The sequence below is a fragment of the Lutjanus erythropterus genome, chromosome 4, assembly GCF_056507025.1.
Source record: "Lutjanus erythropterus isolate fLutEry1 chromosome 4, fLutEry1.hap2, whole genome shotgun sequence".
NCBI lineage: Eukaryota > Metazoa > Chordata > Actinopteri > Lutjaniformes > Lutjanidae > Lutjanus > Lutjanus erythropterus.
Window position 1 is genome coordinate 28,786,110 of NC_139320.1, and position 16,728 is coordinate 28,802,837.

General features: G+C 39.6%; 1 protein-coding gene across 1 annotated transcript in view; it reads left to right on the plus strand.

Moving 5' to 3' along the window:
* Positions 1-16,728, plus strand: part of sptbn4b (spectrin, beta, non-erythrocytic 4b) — a 105,199-nt gene that overhangs the window by 56,428 nt on the left and 32,043 nt on the right. Inside the window, exon 25 of the mRNA XM_084717527.1 lies at positions 1,099-1,245. Within this exon, the coding sequence (XP_084573653.1) occupies positions 1,099-1,245 (147 nt within the window). The remainder of the gene's footprint in view (positions 1-1,098; positions 1,246-16,728) is intronic.

Here is a 16,728-nt window from a genome sequence, read left to right on the forward strand (position 1 = left end):
CCTCTCGCTCGTCACTGATCCTCCGCCCCTCCTCTTTCTCTCCTGGTTGAACGTAGAGTGCCACAGCAAGGAGGGAGAGATAGAGAAGGAGAGGGGGGAGAGAAGAGCGCAGCCTCAGTTTGAAGTCTCCAGTCTGTCTCCTCAGCCTACAGTATTGTTGTTATTTACCCGCCTGCTTGGCGTTTTCCTCTCAGCACACCTTTTGTGTCGCTGTCTCATGTTCGGGTCTCTGGAAAGCTCCTCTCCTGCTGTCTAGCTCTTTTTCTTTCCTTTCCTTCCTCCCCTCATTCCTTCCTCTCTCCATCTGGCTCTGCTGCGGCGAGGAGCGTCTTTGCATGTGTGTGACGGCAGACCAGCGAGGATGCGGATATCAGCGGCTGCCTGCAGCTGCCACCATCCCGTGGGCTGTTCCACTTAGACGCCGCCGGTAAACGGGGTTATTCGCTTTACAGTTGGGTTAGCAGCGAGGGACGGGAGTGCAGGTGGAGATGTTGCGTGCAGGTGTGAGGATGTTGATGACGGAGAGACGAGGGTGCTGATGCTGACCTGAATATGCGTGAGGTGTTTTCACTGTGTGTTTTGCCTCACACAGACACAGTCTGAGCAAAACGTGTTGATTTTACTGTTTGATGGAGAGTGCAGGTGTGTGTGTGTTGGGGGGGATTGTTGACTGTGTGGGTATGTGTTGATGCTGTGGACACTGATCCGTTGTGTTGTGTGTACATGTGAATTCTTGTGGCCATGCTTGTTGGTACACGTGTGTCTGCCTACATGTGCCTGCTGTGCGTCATTAAATATTCATGTCTGTGTGTTTGACCTTGTATTTCCCACCATATGTGTTGCTGTGTGTTTATCTACAGTACGTTTTTTTCACATAGCACAAGCTAATGAAAATGTTCATGTGTGAATTCTGGTGATATATGTAAGTATGCATCTCTTATGCAATTAAACGTATGTTTCTCTGTGTGAGTGAGTGTTTTTTCTGTATCCAAATCTTTTTAAAATCAGGAATTAGTTGATTTACACCAACAGTTTTTTACAGTATGTATGCTCATCTAGTAATGACAACTCTCTCTCTCCCCTCTCTCTCTTGCCCAGCTGGGGGACTGGGTTTGTGAGAAGATGCTGATGGCGAGGGACAGCAGCCGAGACGAGACCCAGAAGCTTCATAAGAAATGGCTGAAGCACCAGGCCTTCATGGCCGAGTTGGCCCAGAATAAGGAATGGCTGGATAAAATTGAAAAGGTGAGTGCTGCCGGTGCCTCGCAGATACAGTTTAGTTTTTTTTTTGGTCCCCTCTTGCTTGAAAGCTTAAAGGGTCATTCTGGTGTTCAGTGAGTTTCATGCCCTTTGGCTCCTTGGACCAGGATAAAATGCCACTGTAGAATATGGAATAATGTCTTTGTGTATTATATTATGTAGTGTATTCCTCATGATAGTAAGCAGCAGAGGATGTCCAGATAGAGACAGGGAGAAGGAATGACATGAAATATTGGTTTGGAAGTGAAGGAACTTGTGTGGACTAAATGTCAGAATCTGTGTAATGACCCTGTAGACAAGTCATAGCAAGGAAATAATACAGGGTTAAACACGACATGTAAAAGACTTTAAATCAAGAAAATATCACCATAACAAAAACATATTATGTTGACTGTCAATCAGCAGTATTTAGGCATATTTGTATGTCTGTAGTTGGCAGATGTTGATGGTATTTTCCAGACTATTCACCTCAACAAAAGTAATTATTTTGTATGTTTTTTCATGCCTCTGCGGTGGAGGCATTATGTTTTTGTGTTTTCCGTCTGTCTGTCTATCTGTCCCATTCTTGTGAACTCGATATCTCAGGAAAGCCTTGAGGGAATTTCTTCAAATTTGGCGGAAACGTCAACTTGGACTCAAGGATGAGCTGAGTAGAATTTAGTGGTCAAGCTGTGACCTTACAAAACATATTTTTGGCAGTAACTCAAGAATTCGTACGCTAAGTCTGATAAAATTTCTCCCAAATGTCTAATTTTCAGACATTTTTTACTATTAGACTCTAACATGAGAAAATGATGACATAATGACACTTTATATCCAAAGGGTCAGAGGTCAACTCCACTGTGACATCATAATGGTGTTCTGTGGCCATTATTCAACACCATAAATTCAATCATATTTCACATTTGGCCAGATACTGAACTGGTGACACTAACCCTGGGTGCCCACCTTAAAACTGTGGTGACTGTATAGATCTTTTTTTGCTGCAGCCTAGTTGAAGATGTGTGTGAAGCTTCCACGTTGTAGAATCTGTGGCTTCTTTGCAGCAACATCCATATTTGAAGCTACTGAAGCGTAGTTGACCATGAGCTCACTGGCTTTGCTGATGTTGAGCTGCATGTGATTGTTGTTGCACCATGTGACGAAGCTCTCCATCAGTCCTCTGTAAAAATAGTCTCCAAGTGAAGACAGGATGTTTCTCACTGAAAATTATTCACTGAAATCATGAACATGTGACAATGATGAAAACTGCAACTTGACAGGTTGGTGGAGGCATACTGCATGCTGTGATGATTTGCCAAATGATTTGTCATCTTTGAAGTCTTGTTTATTGTCATATGTTCCTTTTGAACAGTCACATATCAAAGTCCTGAATACCAGGCTCCTTGTGACACACTTTTATCGCAGATTTTCCATTTATTATTATGTATATTCAGAGATAAAATCTATACTCATCTAGTGTTCACATTATTTTGTCTCCCGCTGCAGGCAAGAAGGGCATGCACACTTTAAGCCATTTTTCCACAAAGTCTACAACTTGAAAAGTTTGACTTAGTGTCGAGAGATACATAGAACGTAGAAGAAAAAATGGAAATGTAAATATCTTTATGTTGAATCATGTTGATGTTTACTGTAGATGCCAACTAACCTGCAGTGTTGATTTTAGTACTGTGAATGAAAGAACGGTTATATTAGCTGCATTTGTAAAGACTAATAGCATTTGTCAAAAAATCTAAAACGTAAAAATGTATTTATATAATTTTAAAGAGAAAAGCCTCTTATGTGCCTGTTTGCCTGTCATTACCCAATGTCAAATTTATTTTAGAATGTTTTATATAATAGTCCCTGTATTAAACACTAAAGTGCTAAACTCACTTAATTAAAGCGTAACAAAGCCAGGGGCAAGGGCAGAAAGTATTACAGAGGGTTTTTAAATAGAGAAGGGAGCGCTGTAACCTTCACTGCTGCTGTGTCCCGATAGGATCTGTTTCATATTAAGGAGATTTATACAGCACATCAGCCTCTTGTCTAAAGCTGCAGTCGACACAGACATAATTGGGTTAGCCAGTGTTTCCCCAGCTACACGTCCAGGTTTCACTGGGATGACTTTGGGCTGTTGTGTTCACACGTCAGACTGGCTGCAGTGAATGTGGATGTGTAAAATCAGTGGTGGTCAGTAGAACGATAGTTCAGTGCCACATTCCCTCAGGCCACCTGTAACTCATCACTGATTTGTGATCCTGTTTTAGACAAAGTCACGCACAGTGTTGTTGTGTGTGTGACTCTGTATTTGGTCTCTGAGAGACAGCAAAGATGATAATTGAATTACTTTTACTCATGTTAAAATACTAACATACTAAAATACTACTACCTGAGCTGCTGTGCATGTTGTAAGTTGATTTCTGCATCTCTCCAGTTTAATTGCTTGGTCCAAAATTGTCAGAGGCCTTTTGCACCCCACTTGTTAAATGTTATGATCCCCAGAAAACACAAATCACTTTTTCTGCTGAATGAATGACCAAAGACTGTGCATGTACATCAGAGGAAACGTAAATGAAGCTGCAAGAAAGAGGAAAGTATACAAAAGAGTATACAATTCCCACATGTTCAGTCTTTAGGGATCATGGACCACCAAGCCACTAAATTTGGTGGCCAAAGTACATTTTTAGTGGCCCAAATGTCAACTTATTCTAACCACTAAATTTTCATTGTAGTTTTTTTCTCTTTGTGTGCATTTTGTGTTTCTGTGTTTTGGCGTTAGCTGCTTGAGTTGGCTTTGTAAACCCAGACTTCAGCAGCCCGACAGATCGGTACCTATCTGGCAATGAGTACTGTCAGCTGTTTTTGCAGGATGTTGGACTAAAAGGCATAAAGTAATCAAGCTGTTTGTGGAAATGTAAGGTTGTGCTGGTGAAGGTTTGCAGTATGGGTATAAAACTTTGCAACACAGGGGGCTACCTGCATGGAATATTTGGTTGCCACAGAGTCATGTTTTGTGGCCAGGAGCCACCAGGCTATCATGTTCAATCCAAGTCTTTGCCTGTCAGGTTTTACTTGTGTTATTCTACAATTGAGTTTTGGTCTACAAAACCCTGTGAGTTTTTACTTTGTATTGAAATTCTGCAAAAAGCCTACTGAACTAAAGCTAGAAAGTAGCTACCTGATGCTAAAGCTAAATTTGTCTCTAATTCATGTCCATGCTTGTTCTTGTGACCTGCTGATGCTGTTACAGGTCATCAGATGATGCTGACAGCTCATACAGCAGTCTCACTGTGCCTGTTATTAACACAATACCAGATATTGTGTGTGAAGACCCTTCAGAGTGAGTAACAGTGAGTGGGCTGCTGAAAGAGTTTTGACAGGACACACGGTTAAACCCATATGGGCTGTGGTAGAAAATGTGACTGTGAAGTTAGCAGGCTGCAGTTTTATCTGTGCAAGAGCGTATGATATAAACAAATCATGGCAGTACATCTGTTCTGTGGAAAGCTAAAGAACTGTGGTGTTTCTTGTGAAGAAACATTACATTAACATTACATTTATTGTCTTAAAGCTCTTTAGCTACTATATGAAACCTTAAAGATTGCTGTACTGGTTGTGCTCCAGTCATAAAAACTCTCCTCATACTGCTGTGATGCTGCATACAGTCAGCTGTGGCATAATGACTCGATGCTCTGCAGTCTCATCCTGGGCAGGGCTGAAACTGAACTCCCCTGGTGGGAGCAGTGACAGAGCCAAGGCACAGCACTGTTATGTGTTATCAGTGCACATACTGCAAGACAACCTATGGCACGGTTTACACTAGAGCTGACACGATTTTAATAATCAATTTGTTAAATAAAAATGTCAGCTTAAATGTGAGAATTTGCTGGTTTCTTTTAGTCTCACATTAAAGTAAACTGAATTTCTTTGGGTTTTGGACTGTTGAGTACATCACTCTGAGTCAAACCACTAACTGTATCGTGTATCGCAATTTCAGTCAAAATAATTGCAGTACGACTTTTTCGACCAAATCATGCAGCCCTAATCCTAAGAAAAAAAATTGACGGCCAGTGAAATATACAACACATACAAAAAGCACAAATACATGCAAGAAAATAATATGAAAAAAGAATAGTGATAACTGTGGATAAAGGGGCTGAACAATTAAACAAAATGTTATCGAAATCGCAATATGGCTTTAACTTGTGAAGCACCTTGTAACTCTAGTTTGGAAACGCATTTTCTAAATAAAGTTTTATCATTATTGTTCTTATTACTATTATTTTTATTTTTATTATGCCAATTCTCCAATCACAGGAGGTGCAATATGTGTTAAATGCAAAATGTGCATTAAACTGCCATTTTAAATTAAATGTCGTGCTGCAGAAATGTCCTGGCCTACACATCATAGTTTTACACACTTAAGAAAACATCTTTGTTTGGTACAGATCCTTGCAAAAATCACACCATATCGATATGTTTTAAATGAAAATGAGAATGATGCAAAAATTAGCATTCCTTCGAATATTGCAAATCATATTGCAATTGCAATACCAGTCAAAATAATTGAAATTAGATATTTTTTCAAAATCTTTCAGACATAGTGGATAGCATAAAAACAAATTGAAGATACATACAAAAAAAAGTAAAAAAGTAAATATAAAAAGCAAATACAAATGCAAATAAATCAGTAACTGAGAGTACTAATCTAAATCTAAATAAAAATATTGGCCTGTCCAGAAGCATTTATAGCCATTATAAATATGTATTTTAAGTGGGCGTGTGCAGTGAAGATCACCAAGGATCCACCCTGAGTTCCACCATAGATGATGTGGCACAATAATGATAATAATGATAATAATAATAATAATAATAATAATAATAATAATAATAATAATAATAATAATATAAATAATGCTGTTTTCTTGTAAAAACTATCTTTTACAGTCAGAACAGAAAAGCTTCAAATAAACCAGTGAAGTTGAGGTGTTACATCATCTCTCTGTCCTTGTCCAAACAGGCAGCTGATAACTGATCTGTTGTGGTTGTTCGCTGTACAGGTAGGCAGCTTCACCCACAACTGGCCTATAAGCTGCTCATTATGTCTAATTACTGTATTCCTGTTGCTGAGAACCCAGTCATTTCTTCTTCTATAGTGGGCATTGTGAAGTTGGTGTGTGTGTGTGTGTGTGTGTGTGTGTGTGTGTGTGTGTGTGTGTGTGTGTGTGTGTGTGTGTGTGTGTGTGTGTGTGTGTGTCTGTGTAACCTTGTGCATGTAAGCAGGTCTGTGTCTGTGTGTCTATAATATGGGCATATGATGTAGGGAAACTGGCTGACTGATGTGTGATGATATACAGAGATATAATATAGGATGAGCAGCAGCACAGTGAGGCCTGAGAGCACTGAGCTGCTTCCATTATAGATTCACAGGCCGGGTTATTGGAAAATGTTTACACGATGAGAGAGAGAACGACAGACACAAGAGGAGCGCAGGACGAGGAACACTGTGGGTTCTTGTTGTATTTCACGTTTCTGCAAATGAGAACGTATGAGAGGTCCAGTGTGTGAGATTTACACAGATTTATTAACATAATATGGTAATTGGGATATAATACTCATAAGTATGTTTTCATAAGTGAATAATAGAGGCCACCATGTTGAACTGTTTGTACAGCAGCCCTGAATGGACATATCAGAATCAGAATCAGAAATACTTTATTGATCCCTGGGGGGGGGGGGGGGGGGGGGGATTGAGTTGCCTTATAGTTGCTCCGAGCAAGAATAGAAATTTATCTATTCTTATATATAGCATGAATGTGATGAATGGTGGCAGCTAATCTTCACACTTTTCTATCATCGTTGTTGTTGTTGTTTTTTTGTATAGTAATGTCTGGTTTAATGCAGCATTCCCTTTATCTGAGACAAATTTCTCCTGAAGGAGACAAATGAAGGAACCATAACCTCAAACTTATAAGGAGCGAATTCTAAGAAAATGGATAAATAGAAATATACATAAGGAGTATGTAAAAAAAGATGTGCTTTATACTCTAACAAACAATAAACAGTATAGAATAATAGAAAAACATATAAATAAGAAATATGTACAAATATGAGTATTACAATATAACAACAGAGTACCTTAACAATAAAGCTGAAAATGAGTTAATGAATAAGTGTTAAAATTGCCCAGTTGAATTATTATTATTTCACAAGTGTTAATAACAAAGTTATTGTACTGTTGTGTCATTATTGCACGGTTGAAGATATTCATCAATAATACAAATATATTATGGGTTATAGTTCTTGACAGGATCAAACCATACTGGCTTTAGATATGGTATTTTTCACGTTTTTTGCAGCCACTGTAGGTTCTCCTACATATTTGGAAGGGGAGAGTGAGGCAGCATGTTTGCAATCTGCAAGCTCAACACTAGATGCCATGAAATTTTAAACACTGATCCTTTAAATGCATTGTAAGTAGACGAAGAAAAAAGTTCTTCAATTAGCAAAATTCCAAAACAATTATTAAGTTTAGGGGAAAAAAATTACATAATTAGTGGACAACAGTTCAAAAGTGACTTTGGTTGTCTGAAGTGTTGTCAGTTAAAGATAATCTGCTGTTGCTGATGTATAAAAGAGTCCATTGTGGTTTTTTTTGTTTTTTTTTACACCCACGAGCTGAAGTATCAGAATATCGTTAAGTGCCTTTCTTTGTTTGCATCTTCACATGAAAATATGTAATTTGGCTGACAGTAAAGAACAATAACAACCTACTCAACACTTGTCATATCTTACACCACTCAAACACTGAAATCTTAAAATAGTCAAGTAATTTCTTTTAAATAACAAGCCCCATTTATACTGCACAGAGCCCAAATTTACTGAGCACAACAAAATCAAAGGTGTTAAGAGTGTGGACACTCCTGTGAAGCCTGTTCACACTGCAGGATGAGTCTCCTTCCCATCCTGACCAACTTTTATTTAAAACACATGTAATTATGTGGTTTGACCCAACAGGGTTTCTCTGGATGTTTTTGAGACAAAAGTGGCAAAGGTTGAAGAATATGCATGGCATGCATGATGCACAGAGTGCGGATAAGTGACAAAATCACAATTTGACAGATGAAAGTGTTCACAGGGATTTAAATCTTATACCAAGATGGAACAAAGTGATAAAAATAAATAAATAAATAAATAAAAAAAAAAAATAAATTGCGGACTGTGCAATCTTTCTGCGCTCATCTCACTCTCCTGGCTGTTTTTTTTTTTTATTATTATTTATTTTTTTATTAACAACAATGAACAGGTGCCAACATGTGGCACAAAAAATCCTGAATTTTAATAAAAATATTAATTTAAAATACAGGAAGCCCTAAAATCTAATAAAAAGAGTTGAGTCTGTCGGGTGCTCCCATAGCTCAGTGGGTGGAGTCTTCGCCCCATGTACTGAGGCTGTTGGTCCTCTGCAGCGGTTGGTGGTTCAATTCCTACCTGTGATCCATTCATTCCCCCTCTCTCTACCCCCTTTCCTGTCATGTCTTCAGCTGTCACTATCCAAAATAAAGGCAAAAGCTCAAAAAATAATCTTAAAAAAAAGAGTTGAGTCTTATTTATCCAGTGTAGTAAGCCTAATAACATTTGGTATTAATTTGGACTCACTGGGTTACAAGCTATTGAATAAAACTGAAATAATTTCCTACTCAAATATTACACAATATCAAAGTAGGTGTGCTACATGAAACTAAGTTAGTACAACTTTTTAATCATAATTTTCACTAATATGGAGAAGTCAGCACAAATATGGTGTAAAACAAGTCTTTGCTTTTTTTTTTTTCCAAACAAATACAGCTGTGAAAAATACAAATGTGGCCCACCTTTGAGTTAGATAGGCAGGGAAAACCCTGACTAAAGAAAGTACACTCCTGTGTGATGCAGAAGTGTTGGCGATTAAAGCTGAGAAGATAACGGTTGAGACAGCAATTTTTATTTTTGTATCAAGAAATGAGCCTCATGGATGGTGCAGGAAGATGAACTGGCCTGACATGATATTTGTGGCAGATAAAGAACTGGTGAATAAGGAGCAGGACTTGGTTTCAGGGTCAAGGATAAAATTAGATCTAGGTTGGAGTTTGGTGTTAGGTAGGGATCCTCATGTGTATAGAAGTATATACGTGTATTGGTGTGTTGGTACATATCCAGCTCTTCTGGTCCCATCTCAGTCTCTTCAGTAGCAGACTGTAGTCACACCAGGCCGTCTAGCTCTTGGCAGATAGACAGAGCTTAGCTTCTGAAGTTGTACGTGGCAGCCATGTTCACCCCACACGCCTGCTCCATGGCCGTTGCTTAGCAACATACTTTTTTTTTTGCAATATAACATTCATTGGATTTGGCATCTTATCATGGTAATGCTGATACGGAGGATTTGTACACATTGCTGACGAGTGTTACTAACATTGTTCTGTACTCTGCACTGTGCCGTTGAATCAGATTCAGGTTTATTGCCAAGTAGGTTTTCAGATGCAAGGAATTTGCTTTTTTATATTGGTACATAACAACTAAAACAATATGAAAAAATATAAATAATGATTAAAGCAAGTACTGCAAATCAAGATGCATAAATATTATATATTCTTTCAGCATATTTAATATACATTCAATGGCTCTCTATTTTGACCGCAGTACTCATTTCTGCTGTTGCATATTGCTCCTTTAAACAAAGGAGCTTTCTGTTTTATGCAGGAATGTGCACAATATTGACCAGGGAATGTGCAAAAGTTCACAGCACGAAGTATAAAGAATATTTGTGGTGTGCAAGATAGAGACCTAGACATATGCGTAAATGTATTACTTTGATTTAGGTCTGTAAACTTACATAACTGTAGCTGAGGTCCTGGGTATTTGTATGTAATTTCCCCACCAAAAAATCAATAAAAACACAATAAAAACACAATAAACAGATTTGCAGGAGGTCAGACAGGCAAAAAAGACGACCATCTAAAACACCATTGGGTTGGAATATGAATGAATGAATGAATGATTGTATTTTACAGCTGATTGTAGTCCTGTTCTTTGAGGTACTTCTTGTCCAAACACTTTGCATCTTGTGTCCTGGTTGTGTCTCTCTGCTTGTGTCCTCTGAGAGTCTCCAGTCTATTTATGTAATCGGGTAAGAACCCTTCGCTGCCGTGAAGGACTCTGTGAAGTACGTTGCCTGTTTGTAGGCTACAGCGTCAGGCATCTGGGAGGGTGTGTGTGACTGTATTTCACTGTGTACAGTACGTGTAAACAGTGTGCATGAGCTTTTTCAGTCTTTGGTATCTCTGTGACATGTGCTCACAAGGTCTTAGCTGTTCTTGTTCTCCATCCCCACCTCTTCAATGAAAGCTCTCTTTACAGTAAGATCTCTGAAAATTGTTCATGTCCCCCTCTTTACCTCATCAGTGGCCTTAAACGCAGAGGCAGACCACAGCTCTGCAGTGCATCTAGCTATTCAAAGGTCAATGTCAGGGTGAAAGCAATACATGACACCTCTGACATTAGTGATGTGGAGGGCTATACCTGACAGAATTCTGTCAGTCGCATCAGATTTCTCTTTTCAATATGAAAAGTTCCTTTCAGTTCCTTCTCTTTCAGTTCAGCACCATGTTAAACTCTTATATCAGCCTACATTAGTCCTTTCTTTGTCATCTGTGATGTGAAAACATCAGATTTCCACACAGTCAGGGAAAGTAAAAGTGTACATCCTGCTCATAGTTCAGTTATCAAATCCCGGCGCACCACAGAGCGTCTCTCCTGTGGGGCTACTGACAGCTGTGTCAGCCGAAGACGCAATCACTGTGGACCTCCGTCTGGTTCAAAAGTGGTTTAGCCGACTTCAGTGACAGTCATCGCCCGAGCAGGGAGGGTCAGAGCAGCCCTGCCTGACTGTGCGGCGTCATGCTGGCCTCTGTCTCTGGCACCCTTCTCCACTTCCAGTTTTGTGGTTTGTGTTCATTTTGAGAGTCAGTTTTTAAAGTTCACAGCGTGCCAAGCTCCTGCATTGAAGTGTACAGTGATGCAGCTAAAAAACAAGAGTGCAGAGATTTGGCTGTCTTCTTAACTGGTGACTCAGATTGATTTTTGGAGGGGCAGCCCGAGTGATATGTTGGTTTGTCCAGTGGAAAGGGTACATTTACCTGTTTCACTCTGGATTGTTTGTTTGATATCTCTTATCTATCGCTTATCTCTTAAAAATTTACAGTATAAAAGAATAGTGAATAGTGTCAACTTTAATCTCCAATGTCTGGATTTAGGTGACATTTTGATTTTGTCCAGATCATCCTGGTTAGCTATTTTGTGCAGATCTTCATTCTGAGTACTACCCTGCGCGAAACTATTCATTCTTGCATGTTTTAGTCTTGAACCACCTGGTATTCTGTAGACTGAAAAGGTTAGAGTAGTCATATTGGCATTCAGGTGATGTTGCCTGTGTAAAGACATATTGACGGTGCACGCTTGAGCAAAACACCATCAGCTACATCACTGTTAGTCAGTGTGGGATGTAGCTATGGCACGGTGGCGGAGTGGTCAGCACTTTTGCCTCAAAAATTCCCATCCGGACCCTTCCACTCGATGACAAATGTAACTCTGTATGGAGTCACACTCGTGCCTGTGGAGAGTCACTTAAATAAGGCGGAGGGTGTAAACACATGCGCTTACCTTTTTCTCATGGAAACTGGAACATTTATTATGATGGATATTAATTAAATAAAATAAATATTAAATGATAATCTTATAAAAAGCATGACAAAGATGTAGTGGCAATTACTTGACTCACTCATTACACTCATGGCATAACAAGTTTGTGGAACAAAAAATAATTAATTAAATGATTGAAAACTGGCTCCCACGCTTCTTTGGCCACATCTCTGTTTTGTTGGTCATTTTTTCGTCATGTCATTCCATCATGTTTGCATGAAAAATGACAGTCAAATGTTTATGTCTATCCTTTGGAAATAACTCCACAAAACCAACTTTTGTGATGTTTCATCCGTCCCGGACACAAAATAGGCGCTGCACCTGAGAGGGGTGTAGTTTGTAAGTCTGCACTGATGCAGTCGCTGATGGTTTGGAGGTCTTTCTGTGTGGAGTTGTGAAGGGCATGTTCTCCCTGTGCTTTTGTGGATTTCCTGTGGGTGCTCTGGACTGAATCTCTCTGTATTTTGTAGTCTGTGCAATTATTATCTTTACTCTTATGTGAAAAGAGCAGATGAATGAACACTAAAAAAAATGATCATCCTTCAGTGTGTCCGTGATGGGGGAGACCCCAGCAGATTTGATGGATGATTATGATGCATCTTGTGTGCTGTGTCCATTACTGCCCTGACGTCAAGCAGCCGGCAGCTGCTTGAGCATCTTGCCTCCTCTTCCTGTGCTTACTGCGGTTGCCAAGCAACAGCTGTCCAATCCCCTCTCCTTTCTCCTTGTCTTCCCTCCTCTCCTCATACAGCTCATGTGTGAAGGTCATTCCTCCTTCCCTCCCCTTCTCCCACCCCCCATCTCAATCTTCAGAGGGGACAGGAAACATGTTGTGATTTAACAGGAAGTGATGTAAGACACAGACCAAGAGAGCACAGAAAGCTGCTTTAGAGTGTTGAGATTCAGCCCACGACAGTAGGTGTTAATGTAGCGTAGTAAAGAGAGCCAAATCTAATCAGCTGAGGTTTGCAATGTTCTGAATGTGTAATGCATTGTTTAATCAATAATCTGCTGTTCTGTCGCTGCAGGATGACTGGGCTTCCTCAACAGCCAGATAAACAAATCTGAATATATAATGATTATATCTCTTACGTGAAGCTATGATAATGTTTGTGAATTAATAAATGACCTGAGTGAAAACATTTGTACAAAACTCAAAGCAGAAAGATTAATGGTCAGATACAAGAGTAGAATTTCTGTTTATTTACGAAGTTAATAATCAGTGTAACAGTAGTCTGCATGCTGCAACACGAAGACGTATTGGTTGTTAAGACACCACACGCCTCGTCATTCTGTAATGTCTGTAATGTAACTCTGCAGTGATTTAGACCAAATGGAAGCTGCTGGCTGTTACGGGTGATTTGCTTCAGTTGCAGCAGATTGTGTTTGTTTGTGTATGCGAGTGTGTGTGGGGGAGTGTGTGAGTGCACAGTGAAAACGGCTTCCTCCCTCTGCAGTTGCTCGCCTAAATCCGGTGGGCTTGTGATTCCAGTCCCCTTTTCTCACGTTATCCTCGATAATTAATCGACCTCATTAACTCATTAAGAGTGACAGTCTCTGCCCCAGCTGCCCTCATTGCACTCTCTGACTCTCTCTGTGTTGTATCACACAATAGTAAAGACATGAATAGTTTGTGAATAGCCTGTGAATAGGCTTGATGTAGTTTACATTTACATGTTAAAACTATCTCTATGGACTCAACTTTGTTATGTGTGTTCCTAAATCCTTTATCCTTGATCCTTGATGTAAGAATACAAAGGAATTAATACAGCATATGTTGTTATATAGGGGCACATTATGACCAGGGATGTGATCTGAAAGGACCATAAAGGCTTTTTTTATTTCACCTTGACTTGCATCTAGTTTTCGTTAGCCTCAGCTTCAGGTTCTGTTGTGCTTAAAGCTGACATGCTAAATTTAACAGTTATGTCAAAACACAGCTAATGTTAGTGCTAGTGTGTTAACATTATTAGTTTAGTTTCTTATTATTTGTATCGGGAGTCTCAAGAAGAAAAGAGAAAATATGTTTTGTACCAGATTTAGCTTACAAGCTAATTTCCATCTGCAGTCCCTGGGCAGGTGAAAGGAAACAATAAAACACTGAACAAACCTAGTATCTCCATGCACACGCAATAACACATTTTACATTGTCTACATTTAGCTTGTTGACATGTATGTTAACCACTGCTGGAAAATTTATCACATAATGTTATGCATATGGGGTTTTAAACATTACATGCCAAAGGTTATGATGCATACATGTGATCATGGTAAGCATACTAAAATGATTTAACTTGTTAGCCTGCTAATGCTAACATGAGCATTCATCTTAATTTACAGCCGATGCTGTAAATACTCTGTCATTAACTGGAATTTTGTACATCTTTGGAAACTTTTGCATGTTGGTGGTGCTCGATAAAAACACAGAGGATCACCAGCATCATTAGTATTTATCCTGTTTAGACCAAGATTGTCTGCACCAAATTTTCTGGCTCGGTTGTTGAGATATAGTTGTTGCCATCGCCACCAATAGAGCTAAGTAAATAATAATAAAAATAATAATTACACATAAGATTTTTTCAATTATAGATGCATGTTATTGCACCTATCTGATGTTCCTTTCTGATACTATATATGTAGCTGCCTCGCTCACAAACCCCGCATTAAGCTTTGACCTGTAGTTTTGTGCTGGCTCTGCAGTATGTGAGAAAGTGTGTGCCTAAATGAGGGAGTGTGTGTGTGTGTGTGTGTGTGCGTGTGCGTGTGCGTGTGCGTGTGTGTGTGTGTGTGTGTGTGTGTGTGTGTGTGTGTGTGTGTGTGTGTGTGTGTGTGTGTGTGTGGGCGGGTGTGGAGGTATGTGCGGTGAGAACATCAATGGAGCAGTGATGATACCAGCACTCTCACTGGGAACAAATGGTAAACTGAGACAGAGATGTGCCGTTTTATTCTTATTCTCTTTCAATCAATTCCAGTTTTATTTAGATACTTTGGAAACACTGATTCATGCCAGTAAAGGACATAGATTTGGACTAGACAGAAACAGTGATACTGAGGAAGACAGAGAAGGCTGAAAGTCAGGTTTTTGTTTTCTGATTTAAAACTGATTTTAGGACTTATCTGTCTAAATGGTCTGTTAAAAGCTGCTCTGATTTAGCATATACACTTAAAGTAGCTACATTTTCCACATATGTAAGAATTTAATGTTTTTGATTTGTTTCTGCAGTAGTTGTAGTAGTCCATAGAGATATAGTAGTGAGTTGTCAATCCACCCACAGAGAGCTGAAGGCCCGCTCTGCCACTCTGTGTTCCACAATGTATTTCCACTTGTTTTTTTAAATTATATTAGGCTGTTCTGTTCATATCTGCAGTTAAATCGGTATCTCATGCTTTGCTTGCATTGCACTATTTGGTTCAGACACCAGAATTATTTTCTAGCATTCAACAGCTACAGGTGTTGCAAGGGCATTCCCTCAATACCAAAAGCATTGGCATCCACACCTGATCATCTGACCTCAATATGTCTCACGGTGATACTATATAGGAGCTTTCTCTGTCTGCACAGCAACCCTGCTGTTAAGACTCTTATCCTCCCAAAAGAGCTCTGCTTTGACTGGCATTCACAAACAGTGGAGGGATTTAAACCCAAATCTGTTAGCTTGATATTTTGTTTATTCCAGCAAGCTTTAAAACAAATCAAATGTGATTAGTAACCCGTAACAGTGAGCATCTTATTCTCTGAACAAATTATTATTCTTGTGTTTAAACTTAATTGGTGTGAGTTAACCAGCACACAGTGTCTTTAACTCTTTCTTTACTTGCATGAAGTTCATATCAGGTAAAAAAAAAGTGCAGTGAAATGAAAAGAGCAGTGTTTTGTCCTCCCAGATCCTGGAGCACTCTGAGCTTTCTGGAGCTCTCAGTACAAAAAGACACTCAGGGGGTTGAGAAAAACAAAATAAGAAACAAAAGGTTCAATCTTCTTCTTCCTCCAGCCAGAATGATGCTTTTACAGCAGCACAGAGGAGGAGAGGAGGGCACTTGTTAGGTAGATGGGACAGCGCCCATCTCTGCCTCTAGCTGGGCACCTTCTGGAAAATATGTCATCTCCAGCTGTGTGTGTGTGTGTGAGTGAGTGTGCGTGTGTGTTTGTGTGTGTGTGTCTAAGTGCATATCTCTCTCACCTCTGCTCTGTTAGCCAGAGCAGGCTGCTTCTGTGTGGGTGACAACTGATGATTGCCTTTTCTGTATCTCTGTGCTGCAGTAACAACATGAGTAGTGAACCAGACTGGGATGAAATTAAAAAAATATAATTGGTATAGAGGTGTGGGTAAATTGTTCTTAATCTTTTACAGTATACGTGTTTTTGGTGAGAAATTTACTTTAGGTTACTGTTGGCTAAAAAAAAGGACTGTTTTCTTGGACATTTTGTTTTCCTTCCAGTTACTTCCTCTTGCATTTTGGTAACAAGTTGAAATCAAGCCACCAGTAGCTTCTCAAAAAATGCTGCAAAAATCAACTTGAATACATCGCAAAACAATAATGGCCCTTTTTTCACTGGCACTTTTGGCCACACCAAGTCACACCATGCCACGCTGATTTGCATTTCCATTACCACTTTTATTGTGCCAAGCTGCACCGAGCAGCAGCCGAGATGGACCTACACTGGAGTGGGGCCAAAGCGAGCCCGACCCGCCTCCAAGTGGGCTGCGGTTTAAATAACAAAACAACAGTGAACTTTTATTGTGAAAA